This window comes from Primulina huaijiensis, chromosome 1 (genome assembly GCF_012295235.1).
Source record: "Primulina huaijiensis isolate GDHJ02 chromosome 1, ASM1229523v2, whole genome shotgun sequence".
In the NCBI taxonomy this organism is placed as follows: Eukaryota; Viridiplantae; Streptophyta; class Magnoliopsida; order Lamiales; family Gesneriaceae; genus Primulina; species Primulina huaijiensis.
This window is the reverse complement of record NC_133306.1, coordinates 2,559,337-2,582,777: the sequence shown is the minus strand read 5'-3', so window position 1 is coordinate 2,582,777 and position 23,441 is coordinate 2,559,337. Positions and strand designations below refer to the sequence as shown.

The following is a 23,441-nucleotide window of genomic DNA, read 5'->3' as shown; positions in this document are numbered from 1 at the left end:
AACGTCTCTTGAACATTGATTCATTGTACATTGGAGACTCAGAAAAATAGTCATTGTACAAGCGTTGTTCGGCAGCTAATCTGTCTCGATTAATCACAACATGGCCAGTGATCGAGCCTTGTCGGTGCAAATTATCACTTTCTTGGAAGTAATTGGAGACAACGGTAGCACTGTTTATGAGTTGGCTTAAAACCATTTGTTGTTCGTCAATGCGATTCAACTCATTCTGTATGTTGGCACTAGGTTGATCTTCGTCGTCAGATGAAGACGAGGACGCATAGAAAGAAAAACTTGAAGGACCTCCTTCATGAAAATTCATTTTTGAGCAAGTTGAGTAAATTAACAAGAAGTCACTGGTCTTTAAATAAGTGGTGACACTTGTTAGTTTAGTTATGTTAGATATTTTAATTTATTTTTAATATTATATGGAATAAAAGCCAACTCATTTTTTTTTGTCACGGGTTGTGTATTTCAATAAAGCCAATTGACAAGGGGGGTTGTCTAATTTATATAATGCATGTTGTCACGTGGTGTCTAGTCACAATCAGAGACAACTCAATAGCCCACTCTTGTCTATATACTAGCTGTCACGGGTTGTGCATTTCAAATAAAAGCCATGTTATGGGTTGTCTAGTTGCAGTCATCTATCACGTGTTGTCTAGTCACAATCAGAGACAACTCATTTGTCAACTCTTGTCTATATTTTTTGCAGTTGTCACGGGTTGTGTATTTGTTAGATCAATCAAATTAATTTAAATTTCTACCGTTAGATCAGATTTAATTTTAATTGAGACCGTTGATCCAGATTTCTTATCAAACTGTTTTGGCTATAAATTGAAGCATCATACGAAGCATTGAGACCACTCCTACAAATTGAATAATTATTTACAGTCAAATGACTTCATCTAAACGTGGTGCTGCCTTCTCAATCGAGGAGGACAAACTACTCGTGATGGCTTATCTTGATGTCTCCCAAAATCCAATAATTGGTATAAACCAATCACGCGATAGGTTATGGTCACGAGTGGCAGCTACATACAACGAACAACTCGTTGGTAACTCAACAGAGCCTCGAACTACTAAAGCCCTCCAATGTCGCTGGTTCAACATAAACAAGATTGTCCAAAACTTTAGTTCATGTGTTAGCCAGGTGGAACTTAGCCGTCCAAGTGGTGCTTCTGAGAAAGACATTGTGAGTAATTAATTTTTTTTATTATATTTATGTGAAACTATATTTTTTACTTTATGTGACTAAGATACAATTTATACCTTATTATAGTTGGATCAAGCAAAAGCCTTATTTAAGCAATCAGCTGGGTCGACTTGGCGGTTGGATCATGTATGGTCTTTGCTTAAGGACCAAGAGAAGTTTAGGTCATCAAACGCTATTTTACCTAATTTCATACCAAACCACGTGAGTATCGACTCATCACAGTCTGACTATTCTCCCAACACCGAATCACCGACACCCGATTCTCCAGGGCTATCTGGGTTTGCTATAAACCTGGATGAAGATCCATCAGGAGGGAGTTATCAGCGTCCAATTGGCATAAAAAAGGCCAAAGCCAAAAGAAAAGCTACTGAAGAACACTTGAAGGACATCTCCACCATGGCCAAATGTACTGAGAAAATGGTGGCTGTGATGGAGAATGCTGAGGTACATCGACAACAGCTCATTGATATTGAAAAACAAAGGAATGCGATAATGGCTTTTAAAGAAGAAAATAAAATACTAAGGATGAACACTATGTGCGTTGATGAATCAGTCCGTGCATACTTGATAAAAGAACAACAAAAAATTTGGCAGAAAAGAATGGAGACGGGGGATGGCTCTGACGGGACTTCTACACCGTTTGGGGAGTTCCTCGGAGGAACTTCACCATCCGAGTCCGACCTTCCACCGTACTAATTTACTCTCATGATTGCAATGAACTAAAAATATGTTTATCTTTATTGTTGTGTGTGTGTGTGTGTTTTTTTATTGTTGGTGATATGTAAATTTTAGTATTGTCTACGTTTTTATGTCTAAAAATATCACATGTTTATCAATTTAAATGAAGTCGATAATAAGTGTTTGTAATAAATTGTGTTATGTATTTCTTTGTCATTAAATTGTTCACTAGTTCCATTTGGTAAATATTATAAATAATAAATTATAATTAATTCATTAAAAAATTAAAACAACGTTTGATTAACAAACCGACCCACTTCCAAACTTTATCTTGGTCGACCAAAGCAAGATACCAAAACATCTTGCTTTGGTCGACCATGCTTTGGTTGGTCGACCAAAGCATACCATGATGGTATGCTTTGGTCGACCAAAGCACATGTGCTTTTGGTCGACCAAAGCCCATGCTTTGGTTGGTCGACCAAAGCATGTACTTTGGTCGACCAACAAGACCAAAGCATGTCTTTGGTTGGTCGACCAAAGCATGTACCAAAGCACATGTTTTGGTCGACTTAAGTGTGGGTGTGTGAGTCGACCAAGTTTGTGTGTTAGTCGATCTTCTATTTTTCAAGCCACCAGTCGATCGAAATCAGTGATATTTTCTAAATTGTTTTTCAAAAGGACTATATTGCAATTGTTATAATGGCATTTCAGTAATTTGGTGGAATCTCTATATTGATCTTCAAATGAATAGTGATCGTCTAAAAATAGAGGATCACTATTACAATCTCCAAAATGGAGATTGCATTTGGAGTTGGGTTGGAGCACCAACCCATACTCTATTTTAGAGATTTCCTTCAAAATAGAGATGGGTTGGAGATGCTCTTATAGCTCATATGACATCAACTTCTCAAGTTTTAAACAAAGTTTTGAGATCCAAATAACACAAACTCCTCCCAAACTATCAAATATTTTTTATTATCTATTTAGAAGCCAACTCGTTTCTTTATATATTCATCATTCTCACCTTCATTTAAAAATATTATTCTATAATAATTCCATTGAGGTGTGTCCTCTATATATACTATTAAATATTTGCTAAATATAATCAATATTTACAATTCCTTGGAGTCCCACAAAATGTACTACGTGGTCTATATGCCACAAACTCCAAATGGGTGCCATGCCCATGCTGCATTATGATTTGGGCCATCCTTTTTATATGCCATAAGTTGGTCGATAATTTTTTAGCACAAAAACTACGATCTCACTTATAAATTTATGAGTGCACTATCTTATTTGAGTCATCCATGAAAAAATATTACTTTTTATGCTAAAAATATTACTTGTTATTGTGAACATCGGTAGGATTGACCCGTCTCACAGATAAAAATTCGTGAGAGCGTATCACACGAGACTTACTTATTTTTTAAACTTTCTTGTTATTTTATTTCCATTTTGAAATTCTAAGTAATTGTCCTGTCCTATACATAAATTTGACCATGGTCACAAAAATTAATCTTAAAAAATCAATAACATTAAACTGATAATTAATTACTTATTCTTACCAAAGAAAGAAAGTTTAAGCAACGACATGTACATTCCAAACAGTTGCCTAATTTTAGCTACTATATTGACAGAATGATGTATGCGTGTCACAATTTGAGTTTCGTCTTGCACATATGTAGTTCTAGTATTTAGGGATGATAGTTTTCTCCACGGTCACGCGAGAAAATTCAAAATGGGACGAAATTAGAGTATTTAAGACGATACTTTTCCCCATGAGTTCAGGGTCACGCGGGAATACACGAAATTGGACGAGTTTAGGGACTAATTTTCGGGTTGAGGTTTGTGAATTTTTTGAATCTCAAAATAGTTCGGATGGATATGAAGATACAATCCTCATCACGAATTTGTCTGTTATTATTATTATTATTATTATTAGTAATAATAAATTTGGATACGAGGCTTGTCCCTACCTCATTATTATTTTTGAAGTGGACACGAGGACGAGGATGAAGATTTTATCTCCGCGGGTTCAGGTTCGGGGAAAAAAGCGAGTATGATAGCGTGAATACAATTTAGGGACATAAATGGAGATGAAAAACCCGTCTCACTACGTTGCCTTCCTTACTAGTATTAATGTTGGTAGGTCAAATGTATAAATCAGTAATATTCAAGAATCATGTGATTGAAGTTGGGGGACTTGGCTTACCCATTTTTCGGGGGTACCCAAGAGTCGTGTGATAAAGCAAGATAAGAATCGTGGTTTCACTTAGCGAACACTTATAAAATTACAAAACATATTTTTAATATATATGAAAATTTCCAACATGCATGAGCATATATCAATCATGTCCAATTGAGTTCACACACACACACTCTGCTTGTAAACTATGTAACTAAATAATTTCAACTCGATATTTGAGTTTACATTATTTTTATTTATGCTTTAATAAGCTTGAATTCTGATGTTTTTCTTACGAATCAATCGAAAATCGAACCGATTCGAGAAAACTATAACGGTTTAATTAATATTCAGTTCTGGATCCTCTACTAGATGAAAGAACGAACGAGGCCTATTGGGTCATTGAGCTGAGGCCCAATTATAATAGTTAAAAAAGTGTCGTGTAATCGGGCTGAGGTCATCAGGATCAGGCCCAATTATAATATTTAGAGAAGTATCGTGTACGTTGGGCTATGGTCACTTTAGCCCAACTAGTTTAATGGTCCGTTTGCCAAGACAACCTTTAGTCAAGTTATTTCAAGTGCTTGACTGCAAAAAATCATGGCGCCGAGCTCGGCAGCAATGGCGATGGAGGGAGATAAACTGAGCGGAGCGGCGACCGCGACGGCTGCGATTGTCGCTTTCACCTGTTTCTTCGCACTAGCAGTCTCTATCCTCTTAATCAAACATCTACTCGTGAACAGAAAACGGGTGAAATCTTGTTATTTGAATACGGAACCGAAGCCTCAGAGCACTTTCAAACGAGTTTTGACCGACAATTCATATTCTCAGTTCAAGCACCTCATTCTCCAGGCATCGGATGTACAAGCAGACGGTATGAGCTATTATTTTATTTACGGTCATTATCTTACCTGTTTGTTTTATACGTTGAATGGATTGCTTGGGTTTCCTTTTACAGAGGAATGCACGAATTTGCATCCGTATAAGGGAGAGATTTCGAGGTTGATTAAGAATACGAATGTTGGGATTCTGGAGTGCCTTTATGGTGATGATTATGAGTGCGGAGTTCCGACGATGGGGAGTTTTTTTGTGTGGGTTGATAGTGAAGCGGGATTGCGAGAGCTCGTGGAGGTGTTGAGTCAAGTGAGAGTGTTTGCAGTGGATACTGAGCAGCACAGCTTCAGGTCTTTTTTAGGCTTCACAGCTCTTGTTCAGGTTTCATTCGACATTATTACTATCACGTCTGCTCTTATGTGTTTAAGTGTATTGATTTCCATTTAATGATCATTTATGTGCATAAGCCAGGGGTGATTAAGAATTTGTAGCGTTTGTAGAAAAATTATTAAAATCTGATTTTTTTTTCTTTTTCCATTTTTAAGTAATAAATTATGTGTAGTTTCATTAAAAGGGAACCAATTTTTGGCCTTGTTGTCTGGATCGGCCGAGATTCAGCCCTAAAAAAAACAGAACGAATGTTCCTCTTAAACCAATTTATAAAAAAAGTATGACGAGGGAAATGACTTTCTTGTATTTTTATTTTAAATAATCAAATAATGACAGTGCATCCCAACTGCTGTGCTTGCATCTTTACTTGTGTCAACACCTGTAATCTGAAGGGTGTTTGCCATTTACTTATTTGTTTGATGACACATAAGTAGTTATTCATAAACACTAAATTTTTGGTAAAGCAAATGCAAGTGCAGGTGCATGCTTTGAGTTCTTGGGGTTCATTTTAGTGCTACGCACCTTACAGTTGACCATTTCTCATTTTTAGAAAGCAGTTTAGTTGTCATTACTTTCAATTCCTATTGTTTGTTTTCTATTAAACCTAGAGCCCAGATTGCTGATACCCTGTGCCCTACTGAGAATCATTACTTACTCTTATGCGAATATTTGCTTATTATGTGTTTTCTTTGATTCTTTGACTCAATGCAAGTACTGCTCCCATCCATCTTTTATGACCATATTGCCCATGCTAGGTATCTTTTATTTTACTTGCGTTTTCAAATGAATAGATGAATATGGCTTATATCATATGTCAGGGGAAGGGACTTTATTTTACCATACTTTAGACCACACTATACACCCATACAAATCTGGAATGTTTTCATTGAACATGGAAATAGCACGGAAAGAAGAACCTGTCACACTTCAATTTCTGCTTTACAGTCTTAGGCAACTGTGTGCACTTGGCGTTCTTATGTATACTTCTTCCAAGCTATTTTATTTTACTAAGGTTTATATTAGAAGTGTGCAAAATTGATACAGATATCCACTAAAAGGAATGATTATCTAGTCGACGCAATTAGATTACATGACATGATGGGGCTTCTTAGGCCAGCGTTTGCTAATCCTGGAATCTGCAAGGTGATGCATCGATATTCTTGTTTTGAATTTGTCTTAGTTCAGTTTTTTCCTCATGCACCTCAGCACAACTTTTTAGGTTTGCCATGTGTCCTTTTGCTCTTGTGTGATGGTGGTTCAATAAATTATATGAACTCAAGCTATATTTTCTAATAATTGAAAATACTCGAATCTTTTTTTTTTGGTGGTTTTAAATTAGAAAATTAACAATTGCTCATCATGATGTCTTTTAAATTCTCAAGTCTCAACTACAGAGAAACATATTGGTCAGATTCATGTTAGTCGTCACAATTCACTAGAACTAAAGATTGATATTATTCACCCCGCACCCTTTCTTGTGACTAAAATCTAGTCCTTTTTCGAAATTGAAATTAAAAGGAGACTACTTAATAGCAAATAGAAGGTTCAGATGTGCTAATTTGAGGATGCAGATATGCATATCTAAGTGTTGAAAGAAGGATATCTTTTCTTTTACACCCTAGCTGTGGTTAATAGAGCCTGAAAAGATAGAATCTTACGCTTAGGAAAAGTAATTTAATTTTTACAGTTACACAAATTTAGTCATGAATGGTGCATGAATAAGAGCCTATTTGGCTAAACTTAAACATCTTATAAGCTTTTTGAATTTATAAGATGTTCTAGCAATGTATAAGACTTTTTGTTTTAAAAGTCAAGCTTTTAAAGCTTTGTATTTAAAAAGTTCTAATAGAAAAGTAGAGAAACAAATCAAATGATCAAAAGACTGGAAAAATAGTGAAGAAAAACGGACTTAAGAATAATCTTGGATATTAGCTGAAGTGTTGAGATCTTTCTGACCAAAACTTAGATGATTTTAAAAAATAAATTGGTATGATTTGTTCCTTTGAAAAGACCTTAATAGTTAAATGTTATAAGTTCTTTTTTGAAAAATTTTACTAAACATTTTTTGACGGCTTATAAGTCGTTAACCATCTTATAAAATCTTTTAAATAGTTTATAAGTTTAGCCAAACTGGCTCTGAATCTTTTTTCACCAGTGAGAGCTTAATAATTTTTTTATGAAGCCATATGATGCAAAACATTATATGAAGTAATTAAATCAAGTGGTGCTTGAGGAAAAAAATATCATGGTGCAGGTATTTCATGGTGCTGATAATGACATTATCTGGCTTCAAAGAGATTTCCACATCTATGTTGTGAACTTATTTGACACGGCTAAGGTGAAATCTTATCCTTCTTTCTATGAAGTTTTTCTGTAATGAAGTTTCTGATAACTACTATCCAAAATGTCGAAGATTAAAGGAGAACATTAGATATTGGAGGTTTCTCTTATACTTTTATTTGTTATCTCGTGGGAGTGCTATTCTGTAATTGCTATTGGTGCAATTATATTGCAGGCATGCGACATGTTATCCAAACCACAGAGGTCATTGGCATATTTACTTGAAACATACTGCAGAGTTTCCACAAATAAAGTGTTACAGGTACTTATTATTTTAGATATTTTCTTATATCTTCATATTAATACAGATAATTGAATACCATGTTTGATTTGTTCCTCTTCTCGGATACTTGTCCGCAAAAAAAGTAAAGATAAGAAACCTTTTGTCCGTGTCTTCACTTCTTTTCTTGAAAATGCATCCTTGAAAAAAGATGTTTGCATGCCTTTCAATTTTTATTGGCACTTTCCAAAAGTATGAGACGAGTTAAAAAAGTGGAGACTGTCTGACTTTGAAATACTAATTATTTACACTAAATGATATACTGATTTTACAGTATTGTGGATGCTTTGTCTTGTTTTATTTGTCCTTTTTTGTAATTTATTACTCTTCTTGTTTATTTCCATGATATGAGGTGTTACAGGGAAAATTCTGTTATTATTTGTGAAATTTAGTGGTGGTTCAAGCAGGGGAATCTAAATTGATATTTGTCAATAAAATGAGAACCAATTAGTTTTAACTTTACCAGCAAATTCAAAGTTGATTTTTATTCTAATACATGTATCTATGGAGGAGTTGTGGATTTGAGAAATTCATGAATAGAACAAACTTTGGATCATGTGGATCTGAATTTCACAGCAGATTCCTCGACGATTCCCTCTCTTTTAGCTTTGAACACAAAGGAGACTCTCATAGTGAAGATTTGTAGCTGACTTTGTACAATCATATGTATTGTAGAGAGAAGATTGGAGACGACGCCCCTTATCTGAAGAAATGATACAATATGCTCGAACGGATGCACACTATTTGTTGTATATTGCACATTGTCTTTGTTTGGAGTTGCATAGGCAGAAAAAAGGTATGGTATAAATGTTACTTCCATCTCTGCACAAAAACTTAATGACAACTTCTAAACGTGCCCCACTTATTAATCATAATTCCTATACTCTATGATAATGCAACTTTACCTCTAGAAATTGTTGGAGAATATTCTATTCCCAATCATGTTAGATTTTTCTTTTAATTGTTCTTATATTATGAGACATGTTCAAATAATTATGTAAGGTTTAGAACAAAAACTTTGTCATTTATCTAGTTACCACCATTGACGTGACAGCTGAAATTATTTCATTTATTGAGATACTAGATTAGCGAAAGAAAATGAAAAGATGCTGAAAAATGATATGTAAGAGTATTAATTTTGAAGTGTAATAGAGTCATCATAGTCTTTTAGTCTATATTTCTGCTCTTCACACCATCAACATCCTAAAGAGAACCAAGTGCAGCAGAAAATTTGTCTCCTGGTGACAAATTCCGTTTTCTTCTCGAGGCTAGTCGACGTTCCAATGCAACTTGTTTGCAGCTTTTCACAAAAGATGTTGAAGCTTGTCCAGGAGAATTGGCCGCAGCATCAATCATTTCTCGTTGCATGAATGATCAGGAAAAAATTTCTGGTCTTTGCAACACAAAGGTATCTACCTTTCTGAGTACCTAAGAGTGAATATAACTACGTTCCCTGATGTATACCTAATTACATGAACCTTACACCACCTGAAAAGTCATTGGATCAACATGGGAGGTGGATGTAATTTACCCACGTGGTTACAAGTGGATAGACACTGATGAACATTTCCTTTCAGTTTCAGGAAATTGTGAGACTACTTTGCACATGGAGGGATATAATGGTTAGTTGAAGCATGTCTCATCTTCCTATTAAAATACTCGTATCATTGGTTTGTTTACCATATTCTGTATTTTTGTTGTTGCTGACTTGATTTATTTTGTTGAACTCTAGTATTTTAGAGTAACTTTGTATCTCGACACGATAAAACATGGTATTTCAAGTTGAACCCCTTACAATCGTTAAATTTTTTGAGATTAAAAAGTGATTACTTGTGCGAGCCTTTAAAAAGTAAGGTCATGTGTACTACCATAAACTTTATAGTAAGTTCACACGTGCTTCCATAAGTTTCTATTTTTTCCTTCTTAAGCATATCACTATGTTCTCATTACTTTGCACATGTTTGCATTTCTCATACTGAATTGGGTTTATAATAGCCAAATTGGTCCGATGTATTCTTTCAGGCTCGTCTCCACGATGAGAGTCTGAGATTTGTTTTGTCCGAGAATGCCATCATTGCACTGGCAACTAAGATTCCAAAAACTGAGATCGAAATACGTAGCACCGTCTCCAAAGTGGATGAAGATTCAGAATTCAATACACGATTTCCCTACCAATCTCCATCTCCTGTTGTTTGCTCACATTTAGAAGACCTTATTTACTTGCTCCGAGAAAGTGTAACAAAGATTGAGGATGTATTTCAATCGTTTGTCCATCAGCACCTAGGTCCAGGAGGTAGCTGTCCTCTTTCTGCTTATAATTATGCTCTTATGTCAAAAAGTAACCTGAGACAAGCCTATAGATCCGCCTCCATTCATACAAGATTCAGAGTTTCAAAACAAGTTGCGAAGAAGACTTCGCGAGAGCTATTTGTGCAAAAATTTTCTTGCAAATCCCCAGTTTATCACAACTGCAAGATCTATGCTGATGATGGGCGATTGTTATGTTACTGCGATCGCAGAAAGCTTGAATGGTTGAATGTCTTTTTTTGGATGTTTGTTATTTATTGCAACCCTTTATACATGTCATACTGGGTAATCTTCTAATGAACATGTTGGTTCAGGTATATCAATCGGAATCTGGCAAAACTGGTGGAAGATGATCCTCCTTCTATCATGCTTCTCTTTGAACCCAAAGGACGGCCAGAAGACGAGGATAATGACTTTTACATTCAAAGTAAGAAAAATATATGTGTTGGTTGTGGTGAAGCGAACCACTATTTGCGGTATAGAATTATACCTTCATGCTACAGAATACATTTCCCCGAGCATTTGAAAAGTCATCGTTCCCATGATATTGTCCTTGTTTGTGTGGATTGTCATGAAATTGCTCACGCTGCTGCTGAAAAGTACAAGAAAAAAGTAGCTGCTGAATTTGGGATACCTCTTTTTGTTCGCAAAGTAGTCAACTTTGATGAGACTCATAACATTCCTGCATCCTCTTTGCCTGTTGAGACATCCGGGGAGGTAGGTGTATCTCCTTTAGAGTTGCGTACGGCAGCTATGGCTTTACTACGCCATGGACCACAAATGCCATCCCAACGCCGTGAAGAATTGATGCTGGTATTTTGCTCAGAATTATTGGTTAATTTATTTTTAGAAAAAAATATAGTTCATAGTAAAATGTTGAAATATTTTTATTTAGATGCCACTTTCGTAAATCAATTTACCATTTTTGATAAATGATAAATGGGCAGGAATCATGGTTTAGGTATTCGTAAACTGATGGTCTTTGCAAAACTTTTTATGAAGAAAGAATACGGATCTTGGCACTTGGTAAATAAGTAATGAAATATTTTGAAAGAGTATATTTAATATTAGTAATAACAAATTAAGTTATACAAGAATTAAATTACAATCTACGAAGAACTCAATTTATTGTGTAAAATATGAAAATAAATGGAAATTGAATCTAGTTTAGTAATACAATTAATTCAGTATTGATATTAAATGATGCAGATAGTAGATATTAGTAATAATGAAGTAGTTACATTGATATAGATTTTTCTTCGTATCTCATCGTGTTGGTTTGTGGTTTACATTTGATTAGGAGTAATTTTGTTTCTTCACAATGAAAAAACAATGTCCATAGTTCACACTCACAAATAGAGATAGTTTGACATGCAAAAAGAAAATTCCATGATTTGTTTTTCGTTTTTAGTTTTTTTTGGCGCATTAGTTATTTCATTGTGAAAACTCTCTCTGCTTTCAGATTTCCTGAATCAAACATAGTACAGTGTTTGTCATGTAGTATGGCATTAAACAATTACTGATGATAGTAATCATAGATGTGTTTATATGAGTTGTTTAAATGTTCTTAAAATCATTTTGTCAAATGTCAATCTTGTCAAACTGTAATGTATTTTCCCCGTTTTATGAAAATCTCATATCCATTTTCTTGAACTATTTACTAACAAATTATTTCTTTGAGCAGATCATAATGATGTATTATGGTAGGCGAGAAATATCAGAGGAAGATCTTGAGAGAGCTTTGATGGTTGGAATGAGTCCTCATGAGAGAAGAAAGTTTGGAAAAAAGAAAGGTTATGCCTTTAAACATCTTAGAAAATATGAATATCTGAATGACGAGGAAGAAAATAACATTGGGAGTAAGGCAAATATCTCCTCTCCAAATGCATCAACGGGTGAAATATTGGATTCTTTAGTAAGCAATACTGGAGACACTGATCAGAAACAATATTATGAGGATATTCTAATGGTAGAGGATACAGGAGTAAGCAGGCAGCCTTCATCTTCTTGTATCGGTGGCAATAATACAATATTTTCTGCTAATAGCAATTATATGAATTCAGATGTTAAGAATGTTCCGGGTGGCGTATTAGCGTCTGATTCCAGTTATGATAATAGATCAGGAAACAGTAGCATATCAAAAGAAATTACCAGTGCAGGTCAAGTTAGAGATAGTTCTTTGAAGCATGAATCAAAACTATCCTTATTAGGTCATGGACCCCATGGGAAACAGGTTGTTGAGTATCTGCTCAAGGAGTATGGACCAGATGGTATAAATCAATTTTGCCAAAGATGGAGACAAGTTTTTGTTGAGGCTCTTCATCCTCGTTTCTTGCCGGCTGGCTGGGATGTAATGCACAGGTATGCTGATGTTCGGTACTATCTGAATTATAAAAGCTTTCATGTCTATTAGTTTGGCAATCTCGAACATGAGGTGATCAATTTCTTCGATTATCAGGTTCCGATTAGAGTATCTGGTGGATATCAGTTTATTTAGGAAGCTGATTAAAAAAATAAAGAAAAGAAAAATGGTCTTGTATGTGAAGTAATGAAGTTTCGATCTACACTGAGAATAAAGTATATATTCAAATTTAATATTCGTTGTATAATTGATTGAAAAATGATAGGTATCAGTGGGTCTTATGCATTGTTCATGCTTTACTGATCCCAGCTCTACAGTGTTTTTTTAATCTTTTAATAAGGCTGTTAACTGTTGCATATGGAGAATGGCTAGTTTAATTAGCTCTGTTAGCACGAGTTGACGCTAATCGTTTTTTTNAGTCATCCATGAAAAAATATTACTTTTTATGCTAAAAATATTACTTGTTATTGTGAACATCGGTAGGATTGACCCGTCTCACAGATAAAAATTCGTGAGAGCGTATCACACGAGACTTACTTATTTTTTAAACTTTCTTGTTATTTTATTTCCATTTTGAAATTCTAAGTAATTGTCCTGTCCTATACATAAATTTGACCATGGTCACAAAAATTAATCTTAAAAAATCAATAACATTAAACTGATAATTAATTACTTATTCTTACCAAAGAAAGAAAGTTTAAGCAACGACATGTACATTCCAAACAGTTGCCTAATTTTAGCTACTATATTGACAGAATGATGTATGCGTGTCACAATTTGAGTTTCGTCTTGCACATATGTAGTTCTAGTATTTAGGGATGATAGTTTTCTCCACGGTCACGCGAGAAAATTCAAAATGGGACGAAATTAGAGTATTTAAGACGATACTTTTCCCCATGAGTTCAGGGTCACGCGGGAATACACGAAATTGGACGAGTTTAGGGACTAATTTTCGGGTTGAGGTTTGTGAATTTTTTGAATCTCAAAATAGTTCGGATGGATATGAAGATACAATCCTCATCACGAATTTGTCTGTTATTATTATTATTATTATTATTAGTAATAATAAATTTGGATACGAGGCTTGTCCCTACCTCATTATTATTTTTGAAGTGGACACGAGGACGAGGATGAAGATTTTATCTCCGCGGGTTCAGGTTCGGGGAAAAAAGCGAGTATGATAGCGTGAATACAATTTAGGGACATAAATGGAGATGAAAAACCCGTCTCACTACGTTGCCTTCCTTACTAGTATTAATGTTGGTAGGTCAAATGTATAAATCAGTAATATTCAAGAATCATGTGATTGAAGTTGGGGGACTTGGCTTACCCATTTTTCGGGGGTACCCAAGAGTCGTGTGATAAAGCAAGATAAGAATCGTGGTTTCACTTAGCGAACACTTATAAAATTACAAAACATATTTTTAATATATATGAAAATTTCCAACATGCATGAGCATATATCAATCATGTCCAATTGAGTTCACACACACACACTCTGCTTGTAAACTATGTAACTAAATAATTTCAACTCGATATTTGAGTTTACATTATTTTTATTTATGCTTTAATAAGCTTGAATTCTGATGTTTTTCTTACGAATCAATCGAAAATCGAACCGATTCGAGAAAACTATAACGGTTTAATTAATATTCAGTTCTGGATCCTCTACTAGATGAAAGAACGAACGAGGCCTATTGGGTCATTGAGCTGAGGCCCAATTATAATAGTTAAAAAAGTGTCGTGTAATCGGGCTGAGGTCATCAGGATCAGGCCCAATTATAATATTTAGAGAAGTATCGTGTACGTTGGGCTATGGTCACTTTAGCCCAACTAGTTTAATGGTCCGTTTGCCAAGACAACCTTTAGTCAAGTTATTTCAAGTGCTTGACTGCAAAAAATCATGGCGCCGAGCTCGGCAGCAATGGCGATGGAGGGAGATAAACTGAGCGGAGCGGCGACCGCGACGGCTGCGATTGTCGCTTTCACCTGTTTCTTCGCACTAGCAGTCTCTATCCTCTTAATCAAACATCTACTCGTGAACAGAAAACGGGTGAAATCTTGTTATTTGAATACGGAACCGAAGCCTCAGAGCACTTTCAAACGAGTTTTGACCGACAATTCATATTCTCAGTTCAAGCACCTCATTCTCCAGGCATCGGATGTACAAGCAGACGGTATGAGCTATTATTTTATTTACGGTCATTATCTTACCTGTTTGTTTTATACGTTGAATGGATTGCTTGGGTTTCCTTTTACAGAGGAATGCACGAATTTGCATCCGTATAAGGGAGAGATTTCGAGGTTGATTAAGAATACGAATGTTGGGATTCTGGAGTGCCTTTATGGTGATGATTATGAGTGCGGAGTTCCGACGATGGGGAGTTTTTTTGTGTGGGTTGATAGTGAAGCGGGATTGCGAGAGCTCGTGGAGGTGTTGAGTCAAGTGAGAGTGTTTGCAGTGGATACTGAGCAGCACAGCTTCAGGTCTTTTTTAGGCTTCACAGCTCTTGTTCAGGTTTCATTCGACATTATTACTATCACGTCTGCTCTTATGTGTTTAAGTGTATTGATTTCCATTTAATGATCATTTATGTGCATAAGCCAGGGGTGATTAAGAATTTGTAGCGTTTGTAGAAAAATTATTAAAATCTGATTTTTTTTTCTTTTTCCATTTTTAAGTAATAAATTATGTGTAGTTTCATTAAAAGGGAACCAATTTTTGGCCTTGTTGTCTGGATCGGCCGAGATTCAGCCCTAAAAAAAACAGAACGAATGTTCCTCTTAAACCAATTTATAAAAAAAGTATGACGAGGGAAATGACTTTCTTGTATTTTTATTTTAAATAATCAAATAATGACAGTGCATCCCAACTGCTGTGCTTGCATCTTTACTTGTGTCAACACCTGTAATCTGAAGGGTGTTTGCCATTTACTTATTTGTTTGATGACACATAAGTAGTTATTCATAAACACTAAATTTTTGGTAAAGCAAATGCAAGTGCAGGTGCATGCTTTGAGTTCTTGGGGTTCATTTTAGTGCTACGCACCTTACAGTTGACCATTTCTCATTTTTAGAAAGCAGTTTAGTTGTCATTACTTTCAATTCCTATTGTTTGTTTTCTATTAAACCTAGAGCCCAGATTGCTGATACCCTGTGCCCTACTGAGAATCATTACTTACTCTTATGCGAATATTTGCTTATTATGTGTTTTCTTTGATTCTTTGACTCAATGCAAGTACTGCTCCCATCCATCTTTTATGACCATATTGCCCATGCTAGGTATCTTTTATTTTACTTGCGTTTTCAAATGAATAGATGAATATGGCTTATATCATATGTCAGGGGAAGGGACTTTATTTTACCATACTTTAGACCACACTATACACCCATACAAATCTGGAATGTTTTCATTGAACATGGAAATAGCACGGAAAGAAGAACCTGTCACACTTCAATTTCTGCTTTACAGTCTTAGGCAACTGTGTGCACTTGGCGTTCTTATGTATACTTCTTCCAAGCTATTTTATTTTACTAAGGTTTATATTAGAAGTGTGCAAAATTGATACAGATATCCACTAAAAGGAATGATTATCTAGTCGACGCAATTAGATTACATGACATGATGGGGCTTCTTAGGCCAGCGTTTGCTAATCCTGGAATCTGCAAGGTGATGCATCGATATTCTTGTTTTGAATTTGTCTTAGTTCAGTTTTTTCCTCATGCACCTCAGCACAACTTTTTAGGTTTGCCATGTGTCCTTTTGCTCTTGTGTGATGGTGGTTCAATAAATTATATGAACTCAAGCTATATTTTCTAATAATTGAAAATACTCGAATCTTTTTTTTTTGGTGGTTTTAAATTAGAAAATTAACAATTGCTCATCATGATGTCTTTTAAATTCTCAAGTCTCAACTACAGAGAAACATATTGGTCAGATTCATGTTAGTCGTCACAATTCACTAGAACTAAAGATTGATATTATTCACCCCGCACCCTTTCTTGTGACTAAAATCTAGTCCTTTTTCGAAATTGAAATTAAAAGGAGACTACTTAATAGCAAATAGAAGGTTCAGATGTGCTAATTTGAGGATGCAGATATGCATATCTAAGTGTTGAAAGAAGGATATCTTTTCTTTTACACCCTAGCTGTGGTTAATAGAGCCTGAAAAGATAGAATCTTACGCTTAGGAAAAGTAATTTAATTTTTACAGTTACACAAATTTAGTCATGAATGGTGCATGAATAAGAGCCTATTTGGCTAAACTTAAACATCTTATAAGCTTTTTGAATTTATAAGATGTTCTAGCAATGTATAAGACTTTTTGTTTTAAAAGTCAAGCTTTTAAAGCTTTGTATTTAAAAAGTTCTAATAGAAAAGTAGAGAAACAAATCAAATGATCAAAAGACTGGAAAAATAGTGAAGAAAAACGGACTTAAGAATAATCTTGGATATTAGCTGAAGTGTTGAGATCTTTCTGACCAAAACTTAGATGATTTTAAAAAATAAATTGGTATGATTTGTTCCTTTGAAAAGACCTTAATAGTTAAATGTTATAAGTTCTTTTTTGAAAAATTTTACTAAACATTTTTTGACGGCTTATAAGTCGTTAACCATCTTATAAAATCTTTTAAATAGTTTATAAGTTTAGCCAAACTGGCTCTGAATCTTTTTTCACCAGTGAGAGCTTAATAATTTTTTTATGAAGCCATATGATGCAAAACATTATATGAAGTAATTAAATCAAGTGGTGCTTGAGGAAAAAAATATCATGGTGCAGGTATTTCATGGTGCTGATAATGACATTATCTGGCTTCAAAGAGATTTCCACATCTATGTTGTGAACTTATTTGACACGGCTAAGGTGAAATCTTATCCTTCTTTCTATGAAGTTTTTCTGTAATGAAGTTTCTGATAACTACTATCCAAAATGTCGAAGATTAAAGGAGAACATTAGATATTGGAGGTTTCTCTTATACTTTTATTTGTTATCTCGTGGGAGTGCTATTCTGTAATTGCTATTGGTGCAATTATATTGCAGGCATGCGACATGTTATCCAAACCACAGAGGTCATTGGCATATTTACTTGAAACATACTGCAGAGTTTCCACAAATAAAGTGTTACAGGTACTTATTATTTTAGATATTTTCTTATATCTTCATATTAATACAGATAATTGAATACCATGTTTGATTTGTTCCTCTTCTCGGATACTTGTCCGCAAAAAAAGTAAAGATAAGAAACCTTTTGTCCGTGTCTTCACTTCTTTTCTTGAAAATGCATCCTTGAAAAAAGATGTTTGCATGCCTTTCAATTTTTATTGGCACTTTCCAAAAGTATGAGACGAGTTAAAAAAGTGGAGACTGTCTGACTTTGAAATACTAATTATTTACACTAAATGATATACTGATTTTACAGTATTGTGGATGCTTTGTCTTGTTTTATTTGTCCTTTTTTGTAATTTATTACTCTTCTTGTTTATTTCCATGATATGAGGTGTTACAGGGAAAATTCTGTTATTATTTGTGAAATTTAGTGGTGGTTCAAGCAGGGGAATCTAAATTGATATTTGTCAATAAAATGAGAACCAATTAGTTTTAACTTTACCAGCAAATTCAAAGTTGATTTTTATTCTAATACATGTATCTATGGAGGAGTTGTGGATTTGAGAAATTCATGAATAGAACAAACTTTGGATCATGTGGATCTGAATTTCACAGCAGATTCCTCGACGATTCCCTCTCTTTTAGCTTTGAACACAAAGGAGACTCTCATAGTGAAGATTTGTAGCTGACTTTGTACAATCATATGTATTGTAGAGAGAAGATTGGAGACGACGCCCCTTATCTGAAGAAATGATACAATATGCTCGAACGGATGCACACTATTTGTTGTATATTGCACATTGTCTTTGTTTGGAGTTGCATAGGCAGAAAAAAGGTATGGTATAAATGTTACTTCCATCTCTGCACAAAAACTTAATGACAACTTCTAAACGTGCCCCACTTATTAATCATAATTCCTATACTCTATGATAATGCAACTTTACCTCTAGAAATTGTTGGAGAATATTCTATTCCCAATCATGTTAGATTTTTCTTTTAATTGTTCTTATATTATGAGACATGTTCAAATAATTATGTAAGGTTTAGAACAAAAACTTTGTCATTTATCTAGTTACCACCATTGACGTGACAGCTGAAATTATTTCATTTATTGAGATACTAGATTAGCGAAAGAAAATGAAAAGATGCTGAAAAATGATATGTAAGAGTATTAATTTTGAAGTGTAATAGAGTCATCATAGTCTTTTAGTCTATATTTCTGCTCTTCACACCATCAACATCCTAAAGAGAACCAAGTGCAGCAGAAAATTTGTCTCCTGGTGACAAATTCCGTTTTCTTCTCGAGGCTAGTCGACGTTCCAATGCAACTTGTTTGCAGCTTTTCACAAAAGATGTTGAAGCTTGTCCAGGAGAATTGGCCGCAGCATCAATCATTTCTCGTTGCATGAATGATCAGGAAAAAATTTCTGGTCTTTGCAACACAAAGGTATCTACCTTTCTGAGTACCTAAGAGTGAATATAACTACGTTCCCTGATGTATACCTAATTACATGAACCTTACACCACCTGAAAAGTCATTGGATCAACATGGGAGGTGGATGTAATTTACCCACGTGGTTACAAGTGGATAGACACTGATGAACATTTCCTTTCAGTTTCAGGAAATTGTGAGACTACTTTGCACATGGAGGGATATAATGGTTAGTTGAAGCATGTCTCATCTTCCTATTAAAATACTCGTATCATTGGTTTGTTTACCATATTCTGTATTTTTGTTGTTGCTGACTTGATTTATTTTGTTGAACTCTAGTATTTTAGAGTAACTTTGTATCTCGACACGATAAAACATGGTATTTCAAGTTGAACCCCTTACAATCGTTAAATTTTTTGAGATTAAAAAGTGATTACTTGTGCGAGCCTTTAAAAAGTAAGGTCATGTGTACTACCATAAACTTTATAGTAAGTTCACACGTGCTTCCATAAGTTTCTATTTTTTCCTTCTTAAGCATATCACTATGTTCTCATTACTTTGCACATGTTTGCATTTCTCATACTGAATTGGGTTTATAATAGCCAAATTGGTCCGATGTATTCTTTCAGGCTCGTCTCCACGATGAGAGTCTGAGATTTGTTTTGTCCGAGAATGCCATCATTGCACTGGCAACTAAGATTCCAAAAACTGAGATCGAAATACGTAGCACCGTCTCCAAAGTGGATGAAGATTCAGAATTCAATACACGATTTCCCTACCAATCTCCATCTCCTGTTGTTTGCTCACATTTAGAAGACCTTATTTACTTGCTCCGAGAAAGTGTAACAAAGATTGAGGATGTATTTCAATCGTTTGTCCATCAGCACCTAGGTCCAGGAGGTAGCTGTCCTCTTTCTGCTTATAATTATGCTCTTATGTCAAAAAGTAACCTGAGACAAGCCTATAGATCCGCCTCCATTCATACAAGATTCAGAGTTTCAAAACAAGTTGCGAAGAAGACTTCGCGAGAGCTATTTGTGCAAAAATTTTCTTGCAAATCCCCAGTTTATCACAACTGCAAGATCTATGCTGATGATGGGCGATTGTTATGTTACTGCGATCGCAGAAAGCTTGAATGGTTGAATGTCTTTTTTTGGATGTTTGTTATTTATTGCAACCCTTTATACATGTCATACTGGGTAATCTTCTAATGAACATGTTGGTTCAGGTATATCAATCGGAATCTGGCAAAACTGGTGGAAGATGATCCTCCTTCTATCATGCTTCTCTTTGAACCCAAAGGACGGCCAGAAGACGAGGATAATGACTTTTACATTCAAAGTAAGAAAAATATATGTGTTGGTTGTGGTGAAGCGAACCACTATTTGCGGTATAGAATTATACCTTCATGCTACAGAATACATTTCCCCGAGCATTTGAAAAGTCATCGTTCCCATGATATTGTCCTTGTTTGTGTGGATTGTCATGAAATTGCTCACGCTGCTGCTGAAAAGTACAAGAAAAAAGTAGCTGCTGAATTTGGGATACCTCTTTTTGTTCGCAAAGTAGTCAACTTTGATGAGACTCATAACATTCCTGCATCCTCTTTGCCTGTTGAGACATCCGGGGAGGTAGGTGTATCTCCTTTAGAGTTGCGTACGGCAGCTATGGCTTTACTACGCCATGGACCACAAATGCCATCCCAACGCCGTGAAGAATTGATGCTGGTATTTTGCTCAGAATTATTGGTTAATTTATTTTTAGAAAAAAATATAGTTCATAGTAAAATGTTGAAATATTTTTATTTAGATGCCACTTTCGTAAATCAATTTACCATTTTTGATAAATGATAAATGGGCAGGAATCATGGTTTAGGTATTCGTAAACTGATGGTCTTTGCAAAACTTTTTATGAAGAAAGAATACGGATCTTGGCACTTGGTAAATAAGTAATGAAATATTTTGAAAGAGTATATTTAATATTAGTAATAACAAATTAAGTTATACAAGAATTAAATTACAATCTACGAAGAACTCAATTTATTGTGTAAAATATGAAAATAAATGGAAATTGAATCTAGTTTAGTAATACAATTAATTCAGTATTGATATTAAATGATGCAGATAGTAGATATTAGTAATAATGAAGTAGTTACATTGATATAGATTTTTCTTCGTATCTCATCGTGTTGGTTTGTGGTTTACATTTGATTAGGAGTAATTTTGTTTCTTCACAATGAAAAAACAATGTCCATAGTTCACACTCACAAATAGAGATAGTTTGACATGCAAAAAGAAAATTCCATGATTTGTTTTTCGTTTTTAGTTTTTTTTGGCGCATTAGTTATTTCATTGTGAAAACTCTCTCTGCTTTCAGATTTCCTGAATCAAACATAGTACAGTGTTTGTCATGTAGTATGGCATTAAACAATTACTGATGATAGTAATCATAGATGTGTTTATATGAGTTGTTTAAATGTTCTTAAAATCATTTTGTCAAATGTCAATCTTGTCAAACTGTAATGTATTTTCCCCGTTTTATGAAAATCTCATATCCATTTTCTTGAACTATTTACTAACAAATTATTTCTTTGAGCAGATCATAATGATGTATTATGGTAGGCGAGAAATATCAGAGGAAGATCTTGAGAGAGCTTTGATGGTTGGAATGAGTCCTCATGAGAGAAGAAAGTTTGGAAAAAAGAAAGGTTATGCCTTTAAACATCTTAGAAAATATGAATATCTGAATGACGAGGAAGAAAATAACATTGGGAGTAAGGCAAATATCTCCTCTCCAAATGCATCAACGGGTGAAATATTGGATTCTTTAGTAAGCAATACTGGAGACACTGATCAGAAACAATATTATGAGGATATTCTAATGGTAGAGGATACAGGAGTAAGCAGGCAGCCTTCATCTTCTTGTATCGGTGGCAATAATACAATATTTTCTGCTAATAGCAATTATATGAATTCAGATGTTAAGAATGTTCCGGGTGGCGTATTAGCGTCTGATTCCAGTTATGATAATAGATCAGGAAACAGTAGCATATCAAAAGAAATTACCAGTGCAGGTCAAGTTAGAGATAGTTCTTTGAAGCATGAATCAAAACTATCCTTATTAGGTCATGGACCCCATGGGAAACAGGTTGTTGAGTATCTGCTCAAGGAGTATGGACCAGATGGTATAAATCAATTTTGCCAAAGATGGAGACAAGTTTTTGTTGAGGCTCTTCATCCTCGTTTCTTGCCGGCTGGCTGGGATGTAATGCACAGGTATGCTGATGTTCGGTACTATCTGAATTATAAAAGCTTTCATGTCTATTAGTTTGGCAATCTCGAACATGAGGTGATCAATTTCTTCGATTATCAGGTTCCGATTAGAGTATCTGGTGGATATCAGTTTATTTAGGAAGCTGATTAAAAAAATAAAGAAAAGAAAAATGGTCTTGTATGTGAAGTAATGAAGTTTCGATCTACACTGAGAATAAAGTATATATTCAAATTTAATATTCGTTGTATAATTGATTGAAAAATGATAGGTATCAGTGGGTCTTATGCATTGTTCATGCTTTACTGATCCCAGCTCTACAGTGTTTTTTTAATCTTTTAATAAGGCTGTTAACTGTTGCATATGGAGAATGGCTAGTTTAATTAGCTCTGTTAGCACGAGTTGACGCTAATCGTTTTTTTTTTTTTGCCAGTGGTAAAAGAGATTTTGGAGAATTCAGCGTGTACAGTCCTGCCAACAAAGTTTGTGCGGTATCTGATACGGTGTAGATGCACAAGATGTGTTATCCCAAGCTAATGGTGTAACTGTCATGTATTTATATTGGCCTTTTTATTATTCGTCCGCGTTCTTAAAGAGGGTGTCTATTGATTCATTGGCGGTTATTCTACTTTACACAAGGTGATTGTGAGATGTGGCGCCTTGTTTATTTGTTTTGAGGTCCTTTTAGCACACGTAAGAAATCGAGCTCTAGTCGAGCCACGAGTTGGCTCACAATTTTACCAGCTTAACTCAAGTTTTTGGTTTCATGAACAAGGTCACTATTGTACTTGCGAATTTGGCTCCCAAACTCGAATCAGATATAAGTTTTAACAAATTTTATATTTAAAGAAAATGAGCAAATCATGAAGTAACTCATGGGTTTCCACCATTAGATTTGAGCTCGTACTTGAGTGTGCCCCAATTTGGTAAGGAATCCAAGAATTTTTTTACGTGATTTGATATTTAATAATTAACATTAACATATTCTTGTTTTAACTGTGCGTTGCCAGATAGTTTCGATTTTGACAATTCATAGAGCTAT

The 23,441-nt window shown here is 34.8% G+C and overlaps 3 protein-coding genes across 6 annotated transcripts; all 3 read left to right on the top strand.

The window, feature by feature from the left end:
* Positions 1 to 854: 854 nt before the first annotated feature.
* Positions 855 to 2,017, top strand: LOC140981508 (uncharacterized). Its single transcript, XM_073447967.1, has 2 exons — positions 855 to 1,192; positions 1,280 to 2,017. Exons 1-2 carry the CDS (start codon positions 896 to 898, stop codon positions 1,907 to 1,909), a joined length of 927 nt encoding a protein of 308 aa, XP_073304068.1. The 5' UTR covers positions 855 to 895; the 3' UTR covers positions 1,910 to 2,017.
* A 2,645-nt stretch (positions 2,018 to 4,662) lies between these two features.
* LOC140976553 (protein RRP6-like 3) lies at positions 4,663 to 12,693 on the top strand. 2 transcript variants are annotated; one of them, XM_073440797.1, is made up of 11 exons: positions 4,663 to 4,950; positions 5,035 to 5,291; positions 6,345 to 6,443; positions 7,555 to 7,638; positions 7,816 to 7,902; positions 8,596 to 8,716; positions 9,147 to 9,328; positions 9,498 to 9,542; positions 9,943 to 10,451; positions 10,542 to 11,040; positions 11,912 to 12,693. In XM_073440797.1, exons 1-11 carry the CDS (start codon positions 4,677 to 4,679, stop codon positions 12,638 to 12,640), a joined length of 2,886 nt encoding a protein of 961 aa, XP_073296898.1. In that variant the 5' UTR covers positions 4,663 to 4,676; the 3' UTR covers positions 12,641 to 12,693. The 2 variants fall into 2 exon arrangements, with proteins under 2 accessions (XP_073296898.1, XP_073296889.1); XM_073440788.1 differs by having other exon boundaries at positions 9,144 to 9,328.
* Positions 12,694 to 14,478: 1,785 nt separating this feature from the next.
* LOC140976535 (protein RRP6-like 3) lies at positions 14,479 to 23,396 on the top strand. Of its 3 annotated transcripts, none has more exons than XM_073440769.1 (12): positions 14,479 to 14,766; positions 14,851 to 15,107; positions 16,161 to 16,259; positions 17,371 to 17,454; positions 17,632 to 17,718; positions 18,412 to 18,532; positions 18,963 to 19,144; positions 19,314 to 19,358; positions 19,759 to 20,267; positions 20,358 to 20,856; positions 21,728 to 22,404; positions 22,833 to 23,396. In XM_073440769.1, exons 1-12 carry the CDS (start codon positions 14,493 to 14,495, stop codon positions 22,906 to 22,908), a joined length of 2,910 nt encoding a protein of 969 aa, XP_073296870.1. In that variant the 5' UTR covers positions 14,479 to 14,492; the 3' UTR covers positions 22,909 to 23,396. The 3 variants fall into 3 exon arrangements, with proteins under 3 accessions (XP_073296870.1, XP_073296861.1, XP_073296878.1); XM_073440760.1 differs by having other exon boundaries at positions 18,960 to 19,144; XM_073440777.1 differs by lacking the exon at positions 14,479 to 14,766 and having other exon boundaries at positions 14,939 to 15,076; positions 18,960 to 19,144.
* The last annotated feature ends 45 nt before the right edge of the window (positions 23,397 to 23,441 follow it).